Source organism: Phaethon aethereus, assembly GCF_964289735.1.
Source record: "Phaethon aethereus genome assembly, chromosome: 4".
NCBI classification, from domain to species: Eukaryota; Metazoa; Chordata; class Aves; order Phaethontiformes; family Phaethontidae; genus Phaethon; species Phaethon aethereus.
Window position 1 is genome coordinate 15,710,911 of NC_138578.1, and position 18,230 is coordinate 15,729,140.

An 18,230-nucleotide genomic window follows, 5' to 3' on the forward strand; every position below is an offset into this window, starting at 1 on the left:
ACTGTGTAATCCGGAAAGGTTACTTTTTCTTGATGTCACTGTCATCTTCATTTCATTATCAGTCACTGGAACAGGCTCCCCAGGGAAGTGGTCACAGCACTAAGCCTGTCAGAGTTCAAGGAGCATCTGAACGATGCTTTTAGTCATATGGTTTAGTTTTAGGTAGGCCTGCAAAGAGCAAGAAGTTGGACTCTATGATCCTTATAGGTCCCTTCTAACTTGAGATATTCTAAGATTCTATAATCTACTTCACAGTTATGAAGAAGCCTAAATCCATGCAGGCAGTCATTAAGCAGAAAAAAAACTACGCAGAAATGAGTAGAATGCATTAACATGAACAATGACAAGAAAATATTACTGGTAATGTCTTTAAACTACGTCTGTTTGAGAAGGATGCTCTTTAAAACAAACAGCTTTTAGGTAGAGGAATGAACAGTAATGATCACAGCATGCATAATCATTAAGGGAAGAAATCAAGGGAAGAAAAAAAGCACCGTATTATAGCAAATCATTTGTGACTGGGAATCAATAATTATGTTCTTTTAAAGTGCCTCGGTTTTTTCCTCTCAGATTGTACAAGAGCATTCAAAAACTGCAAGCAAAAGTAATGAAAAGTTACGGACTACAATATGCTGTAGCACAAGATTATCTTTATTTCAAAATTGTACAAAGTATAAACAAGAAGGTATAATTACACTGAAGTAAACCCTGTTTTTTAAGTATTTGAGTACTTAAGCAATGATACTGCCATCAAAAAACGCCTTTATTATTTCTATTAAGAAATTTTATCTTATGGAGCGATACATCATGAAATCAATTGTTGTACATCTAGGAAATTTACCAATAGAGCTCTCTTCCACTGGGGTGTACACTTTGATTTGTCTCATGTGAGTGTCTCTTCCATTTTGGTGATTAGCTAGAACAGCAATCTGAATCATAAACGTGCGGATAGGCTTCTTATGAGTATCTGTTAAAGGAACATGAATCCAGCCACTTGGTTCCACTAATTCAAGTTGCTGCCAAAAACAAGACAAAAAAGCAAAACATTTAGAAACAATTAATATACTTAATATAAGCGATCACATATTAAATCTGTTTAATAGAACAGAGTCTTGCAAATCATTTGAAAAAGTAACTAAAATCTGAATTTGAAATAGTACAGTTGAATACTCAGAACTAATTTACTGCTGGTATAATTGCATATAAATTAATTCAGTTGACTACAGTTGTGTTTGCTTTTGCCTTTCAGAATCTACCCTTTATTTTGTGCCTTAATGTTAAAATAAAAATCAATATATAAAAATACAGACAAGTATAAATTCTAGAAAGTCAAAGCACTACTATTTGGATCTCGTTAATGAAGTACACTACTCAAAGGTGGGAGAAAATATGCATCTTAAAAAGTTAAATTGTTTTATCTAAGCACTCTGAACTAAAATACACTAGAATGACTTACATAGGAAACTAAATCCACATAAGGTCTGGGTTTTCAGAAATTCCTTAGATTAGAGGGACGGGGGAGGAGGAAGAGGAAGGTGACAGAGGGAAAAATACTGGATAACTCACAGAATTCATCTCATCTACGTGTCAAGACAGATACCTGGCCAATTAATAATTGCTGCACAGCCATTTAGTCACATTCTAAAGTCCATTTCGACTTGCCTTTCATACAAACTAAGTGTAATATGATTATTCTTTCTTCTTTAATTTTAATCCTACAGAAACCAATGTCAAAGCAAGCAAAGAATTGCATTTCGTTAACTCTAAACCACATCACTGACACATCAGCATGCTGAAATCAAGCTAGATGCTATACAGAAGTGTGGTAACAGCTTTTGTTTAAAGCTAGTTGCCCAACTTCAAAGCACACAGCTCAAAACACATATGGAAGAGCACACAACTAAGCGGAAGTCTTGGGGGGGAAAAAAAAAAACAAAACCCATAACAGTTGTCCACAAGCAAGTAGATTTCACACAGCGAAGCAAATAAAACTGCTGTTCTTAGCAGCCGAATTCCTCTAAGGAAGATCTATGCTTTGAGCAGCTCAAAATCCCCATCTTTCTCCTGAAAATACTGCATGACAAACATCCTGTCAAAAGCCTTGCCTTTGCTGAAGCTTTTAAAAAGACCCATCTGAGATCTACTGTTTCAGAGGCAGCAAACACCCTGCGGGAATGACCCAAGAAACAAGATTTTTTTTTTTTTTTAAAGTTTTATGACTACTTTAAGTTTAAAGAGACAAAAAACCTCTCACACCTCCACCTTAACAGAAGAAAGCCACCACAACCTAAAATTTCTCACTGCTGTAGGCTCTCCAACAAATAATTTCCAAAGCATTACATTCACTAATCCTTAGCAGCAAATCTTTTCACTACAGGAGCTAGACACCTCCACAAACACACATCCACCTATTTGTCGCTTTCTAAAAAAACCTACAAAATCTTTCTTTTGCATAAGAAACTGCAGGTAAAAGTTGGCTTTACGAAGTGATAAAAATTATGTCTGTTGAAGCTGCTTTACAAAGGGGAAATTTATCATGGTGAGGTAGTAGTCAACGGTTTGAGCAAGTATGCTTTCCACTTCCACAGAGAACAGAAAGGATGAGGATCCCAGTAATATTTTATTCAACCTAGTGCTAAGGTAAAGTGGCTATGATTTAGAAGAGAATTAAAAGGTTATTGCTAATTAAATTTACATTTTAATACTATTCTCACAGTTTACAAGTTTCAACTGCTGATTCAAAGTGGAAAATTTAAGTTCCAGAACTATGATACTGGGATTTTTAGGCTTGGATCAGTATGAAATGGATTAGTTAATACAGTATAAAAAAAAAGTATCACTTTCTACAGTAGTATATATAGATATACAACTTGACATCATTGGTTTCAGACAGATCCAATATAGTTTACGTTTGTATGCTTTATTGGGAAAGAAATTGCAAAGAGTGAAATGATGACTCCACCTCCAGAATCAAGAGAGCTACCAAGGGATTGGCAAAATTGGACTATTTGTACAAAAGGAAGTTGGATGCTTATTAAGTTCACAAAGAAAAATCACATCTTTTACTTGAGAATTATTAGGATCATAAAGGTAAGCATTGGAAAGTTACCAGTTGAAAAGGCAATTTTATTAATGTAATAAGATACTTTCATCTTATTATATAAATACATTTTTGATTACATATTTATCAATGCTTTGTTTCATCCTTGATCAATGGGAGGTTGGTTATATGCTTTATTTATAGCATGTTATTTTCCAGTCCAGCTACAAAGGCAACCAATTTCTTCACAAGCCTTTCTGCAGAGATGGGACAAGTAATTTCTACATCTGTAAAACAGGCAACTGAGGCATTAGGTTGGTTAATTAGATTAATATATTCCCTAGTTCCAGATGTCAAATTTCACATACTTTGAACCTGTCCTTAGTAACATACAGTATTTTACATGAGGTTTAGCTCCCACTGAGTTCACTTGCAGTTTTAAGTGTCTGCATTTCTGCAAATTGATAAGAGTTCTCAAACCAGCCACCAGAACACACAGTATGAGCAGCCACCTAGGAACAATTATTTGAGTGCATCATGTAAAAACACCATCACTAAGCACAGATTGCATACGATTCATCAAGCAGCATTCAACTGTCTTAGCCACAAAGTCTTTTTTTAATTCCTGAAATCTCTGCTTCTCTTATTCCACACGTTCCAACTTCTATAACAGATGAATACACATCCTTTACTGTACAAATCCTGGACTCATCCTCAGAATGGAGGATTTTTCCCCATTGCAATCAAATAGTTGCCTCTTGGACAAAGCATGTGACACCTGTGATCAAGTTGGAGGCTGTACTACAGTGTATTAAGTGCAAGAGGTCTAAGTTAGACTTAAATGTTTGAAAAAAGTGAGCTCTTGATTTTTGCCCTCTAAATAACATTACTGTACTGTGTACAGTTTGAGTCTAACTTTTTTTTTAAATTGATGCCTACATAGCTCAGTAAAATGATTAAAACCTTGAGACCCACTCAACTACTGAAGGTTAAATACAAGACCTAACAATTATCATCTGAATATCCACTGGAAAAGGAAGCAATGTTTTGCTAGTACGATACACACATTTTCTGTGACCAAAGGGTGGTACAAACCAGACACACACACACGCTCCTAAATTCTTCTCCTGCACATCTGTTATGCTCTTTCAGATGACTGAGACAGCTTCTTTTTCCAGAGGTCCCAGGTCCTTCACCAGGGAGAAGGAATAGGACATGGGAATAGGCGGTGCTGGTACAAGACAAAATGCTGCCCACTCTTAGTTCAATGTCAGCACCCAGATCCAGCCGTTAAAATTCCTAGCAGAAGTGGGATGAAATATGCTCTAGTCTGCCTAGAGCATTCCCAGTGTGAACAGAATCTAAAGGAAACTTACTGTGAAGTTTTAAGAAATTCCTATTAAGCCCATGCAAATGGCAATCTTTCAAAGCCTTGTAAACCGGTCTGGAAATTTGGGTGGATTTTTACAGGGAGGCAAAAGGCACATCCTCAACACAAAGGCTGAACTATTGCCAAATTTCAAATCCTTGCTTCAGAGCTTGGGGGCACTGGAGCATCAAAGAAGGACACCAGAATATTCTCACACAAGCAAAATAGCATACTTTTCACTAGCCTTATTCTTGGAACAGAACTGCTTTGGCTGAAACTTTCAAAAAAAAAAAAATTCAACCCAAAGCAGACATCTGGCATGGAAAAAATCTGTCTGAACTGAACTTTGGCAAAAATAATAAAGTAACTAAGAGTTAAGCCTTAAAATGGAAAGGGTCACACAACCTTAAGTACAGGTGGCACTAGCAGCTCTACCTGTAGTAAATTCTATACTTTAAATCCATTTCAGTTGACTTTGCTGTCAACCCTGTTCTTTAAAAGCACTAGCCACTGTATAGAGATATGTTTCACTCCAACTCTACAGCTTAAGTCCACTATGAGAAAATACCGGATCAAGTTCCCTCCTGTATTTTTTCCTCCTATGTAGGTCATTAAGAATCAGTCACAATTAACTGGCTTCCAGGAAAGTTTTAAAAATCAACTATATTATTAAACTACCTAAGTGAAATTAAAAATTGGAAATTTCTTTCTGTTATGTGTTTTACCAAAAAAGGTTAAAAAAGGAAAACAAATGAAAAAAATCAATGTAAGTTCAGTATTAGTAACTCAGGACAGTTCCTGCAGCTCTAGATTAATCTTACAATATACTAAAAGCCTAGGGTTTGTTGGTTTGGGGGTTTTTTGTTTGTTTTGTTTTTTTTAATTTACTTTTAATACTATAAATTTTGTGACAACTAGTAAACAACAGCATCATGAAAGTCAAAATAAAGGAACAAAGGGATAAAAATTGAAATGAAAAAGTCACTCACCTGTCCTTTGCTGCTGTTACATACTCTTATCTATCTCTTCTCCTGCTTTTTCTCCATTGCTTTCTTATTTTTCCTGTCCTCTGCGTGCTACAGCTTTACCTATGGACATATACTCCCACTCCAGTAATCCATGTTATTTTGAAAGCCAAAGCAGAAATAACGTTCTCAATGGAAATCTCCTCCCCAACCAATTTAATAGCCCTGCTTCTTCACTTTACGGTATAGTCCATAGGTTCTACAGGATTCCATACACATTTGGCAAGGCTACTGTTGCAACTAATGGGTATTTTACCATAGAAGATGCAAACCACACAAAAAAAATAAAGATAAGTAAAAAATCAAGGCCAAAGCAACTTGAGGCTACACCTCAGAAAGATGACTGAACACAAGACCATAACTGTTAAAACAGGAAGCTTGTTGTACACTGGTATTGCTGGCCTTCTTATGGGACAGGAAATCCAAAGGCGGGTTTTCTATTGAATATTGACCGCTTCCATTCTCAGTGATATTCTGTGGCATCTTCAAAGTGGCATATAACTCAAACTGCTACTTCTACTAGGCTTGTAAACCCGATCGAAGTTGTTCTCTATATTTACACTAGGCCAACAACCTTGAAAAGACAGATTATTTTTGTTGCCCTATGAAGATATCTTCTGTGAAGATACAGAAAGGAAAAAATGACTTTAAGTAGTTTCATATTCAGGGTTGTTCCAAACATATCCCAGAATGCATGCCAGACAGGGCTTCCAGATTTCAGGAAAGTAAGTTTTTCTGTGCATATATAGGAAGAAGCAGCAGCCTTGGAGAACAAATCCTCTTCTGCACACATGTACTGACAGAAAGCTGAGAATTACTGCTGCCATCACAACTTCAGCATGATACAATGTGATTCTCTCAGATGTTAGGACATCACCACACTTCCATTTAATCTGGATTTACTAGATCCAAATGACAACAAATCTTTTGAGTGGCTGCCTCTAAAACAGGCTGTGAAACCAAACAGCATTTGATTTTACTCCTACTTTTCTCATAAAAACTGTTAAAGAAAAACTGTTAAAGCTGCTTCTTTTTATTTCAGTGACTTAGGCACCTTTGAAATTTGAAGTCACAGCTAGACTCTTCTTCACAAATATAATTGTGCCTTTCTATGTGCTTAACTAGTTCCTACCATACAGTTATATAAAAAAAAAATCTCAGCTTTTCAAAGCAGGTGTTCTCTATAAATAATGTATTCTTCCAAGCAGAAGATTATAAAACTAAAGTCCAGAGGAAATAAATGCTATTTTCAGAAATTAAGTATTTATCAACACACAGACTTTCTCTGAGTTGAGTGATCTAAAATGTGAAAGGCTTTTACCCTGATAAGCCATTGTTTTTCTACAGCTACCCAAATATGTTTCCAGAACAACGGGCAAGGAGAAGGAAGGCTGGCTAAATTTCCAAAGTTCTCTTTCTATAACTGCCATGTCTTACCATATAGCTACCAGGATGCAGAATTAGTAGACCTCTGCATAATTCCAAGTATTGGAACTGTCAACACATGAAGTAGCAGAGCTTGGGCTTCAGCCATCACTTCACTTAGGAAGGAAGAGAACCAGTTAATAGCAGTGATGCACCAGTTCCAGCAGAAAAATGAAGCATGTCCAAAAGAAACTTCGCAAGTTCCAAGTGAGTCAAAGGAGGGACACCACATTAGCAGCTTAACAAGAAACACAGAAACATGCTGAAAGGACCCACTGTGAAAAGCACACTTCTTTGCTCTAACGAAGCAACGACCACCTAAGGAGGTGGCTCTGTGGTCTTAATCAGTCACCTCCTTAAACGGTCAAGAAATCTAACTTCAGTCCATTAGGTAAGAGAAGTTTTCCATTCTTCTAAATAGCAGTTCCTGAAGAGTCTAGAGGAGCACAGTCCATCCCTCAGGAAGATTCAACTATGGGTTTGGGCAGACAGGAGTTGCAGAATAAGCTACACTAGGCAGTGAAACCTGAAAATTCCTATCAGCTTTTTGTTCCAGTGAACTGAAAGAAATAACTTTTGGGAAGACTGGGAAGGTTGAAAAATAGAAAAGTCAAAAAGATCCTTGCAAAATGTTTTATAAAACCTCTTTCTTCAGACTATTCTGCTCCAGATTAAAACAGTAAAAATTAGCTAATGCCCAGGTGTTAGAATGTTCTACCTGATTTCAAAAGACAACTAAACACACAAGCCAAGCTAGAAAAAGTAAGTTTACTGATAAAGATTACCAAAGTAAAATATTTGTCACAGAATATGCAGCTGAGCCTAGAAGTAGCATAGAAGTCAACTAAACCACAGAGACCCTGAAAATATACTAGAGAAGTGCTCAGTCAGCTCAATAACTGAAAAATAACATAGCGTCATGGAAACACTATGAAAAGTGACAAAATATTAGGTCAATTTTTCATGAATGCACTAAATTTGACTTCATTTTGCACAGATCAGTTTTCAACACATCTTGCCAAGTTCCTCTTGGAATCATTGGTACCCATCTAAATAATCAAATGCAAAGTGTGCCAATTCATTTTACGCAATTAAGCTGTTTGTAAGTGACAACGTATATAGGTCCAGAATCACCCATAGCTCATCTTCACTCATTTCTGAACTGTTGAATGAAGTGGTAAGATGACTTGCAAAGTTAGAATATTCTTTAAAAAATGCTCTGTAAAGCAACACTTCTGCTTTATTATGTCAAGCAGAAGCAGCTCACAACTGTCTTGAGGATCTTTCACTGCGAACTCCTGGTAAAAGGCAGACATATAAAAACTGGAGTTATAGCCTCTGATGGGGAAGGAATCAGCTAAGACAATGTTATCCCACTATGAGGATCTCATCCTTTAAAATATGATTGGCCAAGTTTTAAATACACTTGACAAGTAAAAGAGCAACAGACTGAGGTGCAAAAAGGATTCAAGCCACAGAAGATTTTTCTTTTTTTTAAAGCAATATTTGGTAAATAGTATAAAACCATTAAATTGGAGGCTGGCTTGGCTAAAAATATAATGCTTCTACACAGGTATCACTGAAAACTTGCAAGTAGTTTTTAGACAAAACATGCAGCTGGTTTGGAGATCTGCAGTTGGATCACTGATACAATGCAAAAAAACCAACTATTGACAAAACTGTCTGAAGTCTGATGCAAAAGTTATTCAAACTATGCCCCTCTCTTTCCCCCAGCTCATTGCTGTCATTACAAACTTAAGCATCAGTATGAGTTTGTTGTGGCTATCCAACTGGAACTGTGATACAGACTTGCCAGTGGGCATCATCTCAAGGACACACCAATATACTTGAAGAACCGAAATTCCTCAAAACAGTGTCATTTATAAGTCCTACACTGCCTAGTGGTCCTCTTACATAAAAACCAAGCTTAATCCATTCTCATTTCCTTATGATTTAACACCTAAATTCCCATGGTTTCTTAAAACAATGCAGGTTCAATAATAGCAGCCAAACTACAACACCTCCCAGAGTCAGTTACTGTAAGTAAAACACTACTCTACAAAAATGCATCGATAGGTTCCCAGTGTGGGTAACCAGCAAGTCACATCCTCCTTGCATGGTGGGCCAAGGATTAGCATCTATGGTGCTCAAATAGATATTCTTACACTGCCTTTCCGAATTTCACGTTTGGACTACAGAAACAGGACAATACATGTTGGACAATGTCGGTGGGTTATATCACATTGCCACCTTGCAGATCACAGAAACAGGTATGTTTCTGAAGTAAGTGGATAATGTCAGTTGAGCTATGATGTAGCCTAAATTTCATTTAGCGAAAGTGATTCACCAGCCAACTCGTGAAATGGTTTCATTGACTGGTCCATTTTGATATTCTTTAGAATTTCCCCATATGGTAAAAAAGCAAGGAACAGTTTCATTTGATTTTGCTAATCAAACAATGCAATCTCTTCCCAAATGTACTTCATTGATTCACACAGAATTTCAACACTACAACAGGAATAAACTTAGGAAGAATACAGCATTGAAATAATCCATTAAATGTTCAACACGGAAATTCAGGTTTTGCATTATTATTGCCCGCATAGTTTGTCTTTGAAATCAGATGAGGAGCATGTAAGAGGACAACAATTAAGTCTTAGACAGGAGGGTAGCCTCTGGTGAGCAAGTACACACTTTTGACAAATGGTCAAAAATGGGAGAAAATAGGGTACAATTGCACCTGCTGTGGAACACCAAGAATTTTATCACGGGGGCTCACAGGAAAAACTGTCATTTCAATAGTATCAAGTGATAAACAATCATCAATACTAATGCCTGCAAAAAGGGACAAGGCTATGCTGAACTGCCCACATAAACTCCTGACAGATGAAGTCACTTTGGTAGAAGTCCCACAGGTTGGTACATGCATGGTCTGGACACATGTGGAGGGGCCCCTGTCCGTGGTACTTAAGCAACTGCCACCCTGCCCACCACACTCACACTACCGCATCAGCTCACAGTACTTGCTGGTAACACTTGTACAATCAGGTACGTGCAGCATGAGACACAAATAAATAGCCTGAAAAATGCTAGGCTACTGTGGATTTGTCAGCCAAAACTGCCTTAATATTTTCTGAAATTACAATTGAGTGTCTGCTTAATCTGGGTGGCAGAAAAAGAGCAAGCAAAAGGAAAAAAATTAAAAATAGACAACAATTTTTGAATACTTCAATCCTCTAGAATTTGGCTGAAAACAGCTCTTCATGCTAGAAAATGTATCTGCAGAAACCATCAGGAATTTGTCACAGCCTGTTTGATAGGAAAGTCTGGAAAGAAAGGAACACCGTTTTCACACTTTGTTGTGCCATATACACTTTTTTTTTTTTTTAATGTTCGGAGAGGAACGATGCATAGGCAGCTCAAAACCCATTACAAAAATATATGTCTCAAGATGTATATAATGTTTCAGAGAAGGCCACAAATGTTAAATGGGCTTGGACAGTTTGCTCTTAAGTCCCACATGTTTAAAATGCAATTTTTTTTGTCAAGCGAGGTCACTTGAACTTCTACATAATCGAGTTTATGCTTGACACATCCATAAATTAAATCTCATTAGAGAAGGACTGCCTATCTGTGTATGTTTTAAGTGGTAGCCACCCTATCCATGGGAACTTAAGAAAAATACAAAAACCTTCTCCCTGTCCCTTTGGAAAGCAGGGTGATCAAATCAGCAAATATAGAGTGACAACGCAGTCTAGCATGGAGTTCATATGTGAATGTATGGAAATAAGGCCTAAAACTCCAAAGCAAATCTTCAACCCACAGCAGTAAGTCATGTAAGTTTAGTTTGGTTTCAGCTAAAACAGATTCCATCTTAACAGGAACCTGTTGCTCCAGAAGAAATACTGTCTCCAGCTGAAATCAGTTGTAACAGCTGTGAAATTTTGGATCTCTGATTTAATGAAAAATGGTATTTGGAATTCATTTAAGGATCAGTCAAGACTGGAGGATGGGAAGGCAAACATATCCCAAGCTCATTAGCATTCTGCTGGGACCTAGGTCTCATTAACTAGCTGTCACAATAGACAGGAATGCCATACCTTTGCAGGTGCACTGCTATTAAACTTTGAGAAGACTCCAGGTATCAGGGGAAATCCTGCAGACTTACAGGGACTTGGCTCCAATGGGAATCTCAGTTACTCCCCCTGAGCTTGGCAGATAGTATGCTGAAGCTGAAAAAGCAACAAAAAAAGTTTCTTGAGCTTATGCTCTAGAGTGGTGGCCTGGCTGACAGCGTCAAAAATAGGTAATGCAGCCCAAAATAAACTTTCTGCTTCAATTTGCCTACTTCTGGTACCCAAGTTGTTTAAAGTCTAAGTTGAAGACATACTGGAACAGACTGCATCTGGATAGTCTGGTCCTAAAAATGAATGGTAGCTGCAAATCTTTAAACTTTCCAAAATTCCAGCATTCTGGATGAGGGTTTTTTTAATTATTATTTTAAAAACCAGGGTACTATCCAATTAAAGTTATGAGTAGCTCAGAGTATTATACATGCAGATGGGAGAAAGGAAACAGTACATTTAAAAAACTACAAAAAAATTACTAGACAATATATAGCCAACACTGCGCATATAGAAAGATGTGCAAACCTAATTCAGTGAAATCAAACATTTCGTACCTTTTGGGAAGCATTTCAACCATAAAAGCTTATCTCACTGCAATGTTTTTTCATTTTTCAGACAAGTAACTAAGGAGGAGGCCCCATATACAAAAGGTAACAGCTAAGTATCCTACTACATAGGAGTCTGACAGAAGATGACCCACTGATACAAGTCATTTTTGGCACACTGTGTGATGAAACAGAATAGAACCAAAAAACACTCTAACAATTATATGTTTAAAGGATCAACTATTGTAAAAATAGAGCAAACAATGGCATAAAACATGGCAAATGTTATTCACAGAACTGTTTGGTTTTAAACCCTTCAGGTAACTTTTACCTGATCAGAAGACAAGAAAAAAAGAAAACAGGGAGACTTACAAAAAAAAAAATTGTCAGACACACCAAAACAAAATATTGTACAATTTCCCAGTTCATTCCAACAAATGGAACTATCGGCATTCAAGCTTTCTAGTCACAATGCAAAATAGCAACAGAACTATCAAAAAACCATCTGGTTAAGTATGTGGACTAAGGTTTTCATAACAAAGGAAATAGGGCACAAAGTTCTTAAAATTAATTAAGATGGCACATTACTAGCCCTTTATTTGAAGTCTTATCTTAGCCATGAATTTGAGTTCCTCCCCCTGCCAATTCCTGTACTAAGATCTAAAAACCTTAGTCCCTCTTCAAAGCAGCATCCATCCAAAATAAGGACATCATCTCCTACAATTTCCAGGTGAGTCAGGTGGCTCTCAGGGAAGATAGCAGCACTTCAACAATATACTAAAGCAAGGTAGAGGAAAAAAGTAAGTAGCATAGCAGAAAGTGAAAGAGCAGACAGCTACACAAAGAGAACAGAAAACAGACTGAACAAGAACAGTGGAACATGTTACAGCAAAGAAGTCTGATAATATATTTTCTTAAAAAAACAAACAAACTCTGAAGTTCAGGTGAAATTACTTTACAAATGGGACTGATGACTAACAAACAGGACAAGGTGTTAATATTGGCAGCTGCCTTTTATGAAATGTAACAGAACACTACAAAATCCTACTAGAAAGGAGAGAATAAGCAGAATTTCCTGTAAGCAACAAGTGCTTTAAGAGATAATGCTACAATAGTTACTTGTTAAGAGATGGCCATATGCAAAATGACCTTAAGGCAAACAGAATTAAGACATCAGAAAGCAGGAAATAGAAGAGCATAAAGGAAGAAGTCCTATCAATTTTTTCCAACAAGAACTGCTGGGTACCAGCAAAAACAATATAAATGGACTGTATGGCTGCACTGCACAGATGTATTGCAAGTGGAAGTTAATGACTGAAAACACTACTGGGAAGTAACTAATCTTAAAAAAGGTGCAGAGGTTTGCAAAATGGATGAAAACTGTACTTCTGAAGTCTGCAGTTCCCATTTGTTCTAACGTATATAATAGAATGATATTTTGTTTGTGTGAAAGTGAAAAAAAAAAAGGCTTATAATTTACCTTCAGAATTGTTCAGCCATATCCAGGAAATATGTCTAGACATAGCTACGGTTAAATTACACATAGAAAGTATTTGAAAAAAATGAAAAGTTGAAAAATATGCAATGAATATTAAAGATAAGTGTCTGAAAACTAGCCACACTGAGTTAATCCTACATCAAATCATCTTGAATAACTTACCAGAGATAGCTTAGTGATTACACTTCATGCCTTGCACTTTGCATTCCAGAGAATGCTAGAATGTGTCAGCAAATTATAGTAAATGAATAAATATAAGAAAATGGGAATATGATGAGATTTTTTTTTAACAGTCAGTAATAGTAGCAGTAGTAAACAGCTGCCAGCTCTCAAGCACCCTTCACAGGTGAGAGGAAGAAAGTACATCAAAAAAAAATAGCATTCCCCTATTACACATTGAAGAGTGCTAGACTTGTCATCTTTACCAGAAGACAGGCTGACAAAACTGCATGGCTTTAACATTTTATCTTTCATATTTAATTGTTAGGAAAAGACTGCAGTAAATTATACCTGAGTGATAGCAAATTAAAAAAATCCTACTTTTTCTTTACCAGTAGGAGGACAAGTTGTTGCTTCATAAGAAAAAACAACACTGGGGTTAAGTGAAAGTATTTCTCCTGGTTCCACAGGAATGATTTGTTTCTGAAGAAGTAGAGAATGAAAGAGGGTCGCCTCTCCTAAAATCAAGAAATTTAAAGACCCTAAACCTATGTAAATAATCCCCAAATCCTGCAAAAGTATAATATATAAACACGTAAAACATTTCTGCATCTGGATAAGGACTCTGTGGATGCGGATACTCAGTAAAGGCGAGTGGGGCAAAACCTTATAAACTGTAACATTACTCAAGTTAGTTGTAGCATGCCAGATTTCAATAAGCAAAGGCAGAGTCACATTTCGCAGTATCCAGAGCAGATGTAATGCTCAACTCAAGGAATATTTACTCATTGGAAACAAATGCAAGAGACTGTTGTGAAAACTGTTTGTGTAAATTTAAAATGCAATGCAATGTCTCATCTGAGAAAGATCACAAATTCATAAACATGTCTCACTAGAGATATATTTTCATATGAATGAACTTTCAAAGAGAAGAAATAAGAGTGTATCTGTCAGAGGTTCAGCTGGGTAGTTTTATATGGGCCAGAATACACTAAGTTTGCAAAAGTTGGAATCAGGACTGTTGCCCAATGGAAGCGTTTAATTTTACATCTACACACAACTTCTTTTTCTTTAACATACTGGAACAAATGCAGTAGAGTTTTTACCTTTTGCTTGTGCTTTCTTACAAATGTAAGTGTGTCCAGAAAATTGCAAGGCTATGTTTCATTAATGTGGAGCTCAGACTCTAGACTCTGCTTCTCTCAATCTGGATTAATTACATTTCTTGACTTCTTTCTACAAGTCAAAGATTCCTCAAGCCACCATTCACGCAAAGAATGTACAGTTCAAAGAGATATTCAGATGGAGCTATATGGCGTTGGGCTAATGACTACCTTAGAGCAACAGCATGTCTACTATGAACAGCAGCCTGGAACAGTCTTAATGCTACATTCAACAGATCTAAGAATATCAGCTCTTCAGCATAAACATCGATAGAAAATTACATCGTATATGCTCCAGAAGAATGAAGGGGTGGGGGGGAAAATCACAAGAATGACATAATTGAAAACTTGCTTACCAATAGACCTACTAAGTCCTAAACCTAGAGCCTAGAGCTACTGTTGGATATCATCTTATTGCTTAGAGACGTGAAGTCAGTAACAAGCTGATGGAATTGGATTACAAATATATGTGACTTACTCTATATCTTAAAGTCCTGTAGGTACATATGGCTCCTCTGCTTAATTTAATTCTGCTATGTGAGCAGATCTTTATTGCCTCATGATAGACAGTATAAATAAAAACAGGAAAGTCTAATAATTCCACAATACAAGTTCTTAAACCAGCAATGCTGGATTTACCCAAAGCCAGTTTATGAAAACCTCTCCATTAAACATGGTGACCATTCTAATCACAACACAGACCTGTCCAAACAGAGGGAAGCCTACTTGAAAATTTTACAAAGTAATTTCTCCTGATATGGAACTTCAACTCTTCACAACACTGAAAAAAACCCAGTATAATTTGATTTAACCTTACTAATTACCCTCTCTAACATCATCATGCTAACAAGTAACAAATGAATCTCAACATAAGAAAAATAAATGAGGATTTTCTGCATTTGCTAGTAGAAATTATCCCCCAAAAAATTCTTCACACACACAGTTGAACTTGACTTCTGACAGATACAGAGGGAGCAAAAATGGAAAAAAGAACCATAATAAGTATTAGGGGCTAGACTCACGATTCACTCGAAGACTGTGACTAAGAACAGTGTTCATAAAAGGCTTCAATAAAAACTGTATGTGTTAACATTCCTTTAACATGAGACATAAAACACTCCAGAATTCATTCTGAAATAAAATAGGACTGTGAGATAAACCTAGTTTAGGAATTGGACGAAGAAGGCTAGAGAGCACAGGCCGTCAAGCCAGATTCAAATGCTACATTATTACTCTCATTCCAGCCTCTCATGTGTGTTCCTGCAGAAAATGGGAAAATCCTGGGAAAGGTTTTTCTGGTTCAAATGCATGATCTTGGTTATCTTATGACAGAATAAGACAGAGAACAGTCCACAGAAAGAAACAGATTATACTTCAGACCTATAGAAACATTTCCATGCACTACCTGAGATAAGGTACAGGATAAAACTACATCCGATTCCTCCCCCTCGCGCCCCCTCTTCCCGAATACTTAGCAAAAGAATACTATTTAGACACTGTCTAGCAGTGTTCTCAAAGCAGACACACTATCCCTGACCAAAATAACATTTCAGGAACCAAGGGAGCAAGACCTAACTCTAGAAAGGACTGCCATTATTAGATTATAGCTCTGAAGCAAGTTTTGTTCTAGACAGCTATCACTTGCCAGATAGTCTTTTGTCCTAAACCTCAAGGATTGCTTTAATTTGTCATGCAAACAACATTCCTTTCCATAGTTACTTTCTTAATGACAGTGTGAATAATCTGTTTTCCACTAAAATGTTAAGCTTCAGCAATTAAAAAAAAAAAAATTGTAATGATAAAACCCCCTCATATACCTACATGAAATAGATTTGTTCATCTACTTTTACCTGAAGAAAAAGTCTGTCTTTACATTCTTACTACTGTTTATGCATGCTAATACTACTTGTGAATTTATGGAAATTTTTGGTTCGTTGTTTTGGTGCTGGTCTGACAAAGCATGGCACATCCAGTGCAATTTATGGATTTGTTTTGGGTTTCTTTTGAAATCTTACTTAATAGCAGCACCTGATAACTTTGCCACAAGGTGATACCTTCTACAAGTAGTGAAATCTGACTGAATTTGTACTAATGCAAATGAAGATACTTACAACATGGAAGCCACACATAAGCCAGAAAATAATAGGTGTTGGACCAATTGGGTCCTAATTTCTTCTAAGTTGGAGCCACTTCTCCCCACCCCACTGCTAAACTGTTAAAGAAGAGTTGTTAAGAAAGTCACAGGATGTTCCAAGCTGCTCTTGCCAACAAGTTGTTTAAGTGAAACAGAAAATAAGGTGTGGTGTGCCAGTTGACATGATAGCACGAGACTTTTAGTTCTTAGGTATCCTAGAAAGTTCCCATTCCTTTTATAGCTTCTTTTCTTATGCTTAACTCAAATTAAATGTCAGCTGCTGGCTTTCCTCTTTGAAGGATTTTAATACTGTGTTAGTAGTAGCACCCAGAGGTATCAGAATCAATCTTTGATTTGACCTTTCTGCACTTACGTAGCACTTCTCACTGTCTGAAATCATCTAGTACTCCCTCTATGGATTACTTTCCACAATTAAGTCTGTGAAGACAATCAGGTAAATCAAAGCTGATTATAAATAATTCACTGACTTTATCCTCCCAATCTTGATGCACAGTTTGTGGAAAAAAAAAAGCTCAAATGCCACTGCAAGGTTATTTCCAACTGGCTAGTAACCTCTCCAGAAAGAGAAAAGCAGGACTGAGCGAGCAACATCTTACTAGCATCTTTAACACAAACGAACTCTGTTTTAAATCTTTCAAGGAAGATGCTGGTGTGTAGAATTGGACTCCCACAATGTTCTTTTACCTATGGGATCCAAAAAGAAAGCAGATAACTTTGGATTTCTCAGGTCTAGGGAACTTCAAGGATGCAAAAGAGCATGGCTGTAGGATGTGGTAGGGGTGGAAGAAAAAGCACATGAAATAGGTAAACAGTCCTCTATTTAACAATTTCCATGCAGTATGCAGGGCCCTTTACTACGGAAGAACATAATTTCCCTTTCAAATACAGGTCTGCTGCTATCAGAAAGCACTTCTCCAAGACTTCCTCATTAGCACGCTGTTTCCCTACAGATTAAAGTCGTCAACAAGTCCCTTGTTCCAGACATTATGTTCAATGGTACCTACCTTATTGCTCTGCTAAATAACTGGTAAAGTCAGGTGTCTGGATTCCTCCCAGAATACTCATCATTCCCCCCACACATCCCCAAAAGCCAATACATAATACAGCAGGTGAATAAAGCAAGCAAAGACTTTCAGCCTTCCTTAGCTCAAATCTTGAAGCCTGATGTGACCAGGAGCCTCTTCAAACATCCAAGAAAAAAAAACCCTAACTGACAATCCACACAGCAATTTCCCCTTGGGAACACACAATTAAAATTGTTACCAGGCGCTTCCCTTAAAAGTTTTTACAAGCAAGGACAACCAAGAGAGATGCATGGTGTTATTACAGCAACACTGTATGGAAATTCACAGTGCAGACATTCCTCTTATCAATAATCAAAAAATCTAATTCTGTGCCCAAACAACCTGTTGACTTAAATTTCTGCAATAGATTGTAGCACATTTGTTCACAAGAAGTTATAAAAACAGTAGTATAAACTCATAAATAATTTGCTGTTTAGCACAGAAGAGCACACCCGAGTGGAAAAGCATTATGCTTTAATCTGAAAAAGAAATTAAGATAACCTATACCCAAGAACGAGCCCATTACCATATTAATAACAGTAAAAAGGAAAGACATACACCTTTGCAATTACTTCACTGGAGGAAAAAGACACACATGCATATAGTTCTGTGGTCACATGACATGATCTTAACCACAGTCCAGGAAGGCAGACCAAAAAA

The 18,230-nt window shown here is 36.9% G+C and overlaps 1 protein-coding gene across 2 annotated transcripts in view; it reads right to left on the reverse strand.

Annotated features, from left to right (window-relative positions):
• Window positions 1–785: 785 nt before the first annotated feature.
• Window positions 786–18,230, reverse strand: part of ANAPC10 (anaphase promoting complex subunit 10) — a gene marked incomplete at both ends in the record, with an annotated part of 31,689 nt that continues 14,244 nt past the window's right edge. Inside the window, one exon of one of the 2 annotated variants that reach the window (XM_081999010.1) lies at window positions 786–1,016. In XM_081999010.1, coding sequence (XP_081855136.1) covers window positions 786–1,016 — 231 coding nt within the window. The remainder of the gene's footprint in view (window positions 1,017–18,230) is intronic. The other variant, XM_081999011.1, reaches the window with a different exon arrangement.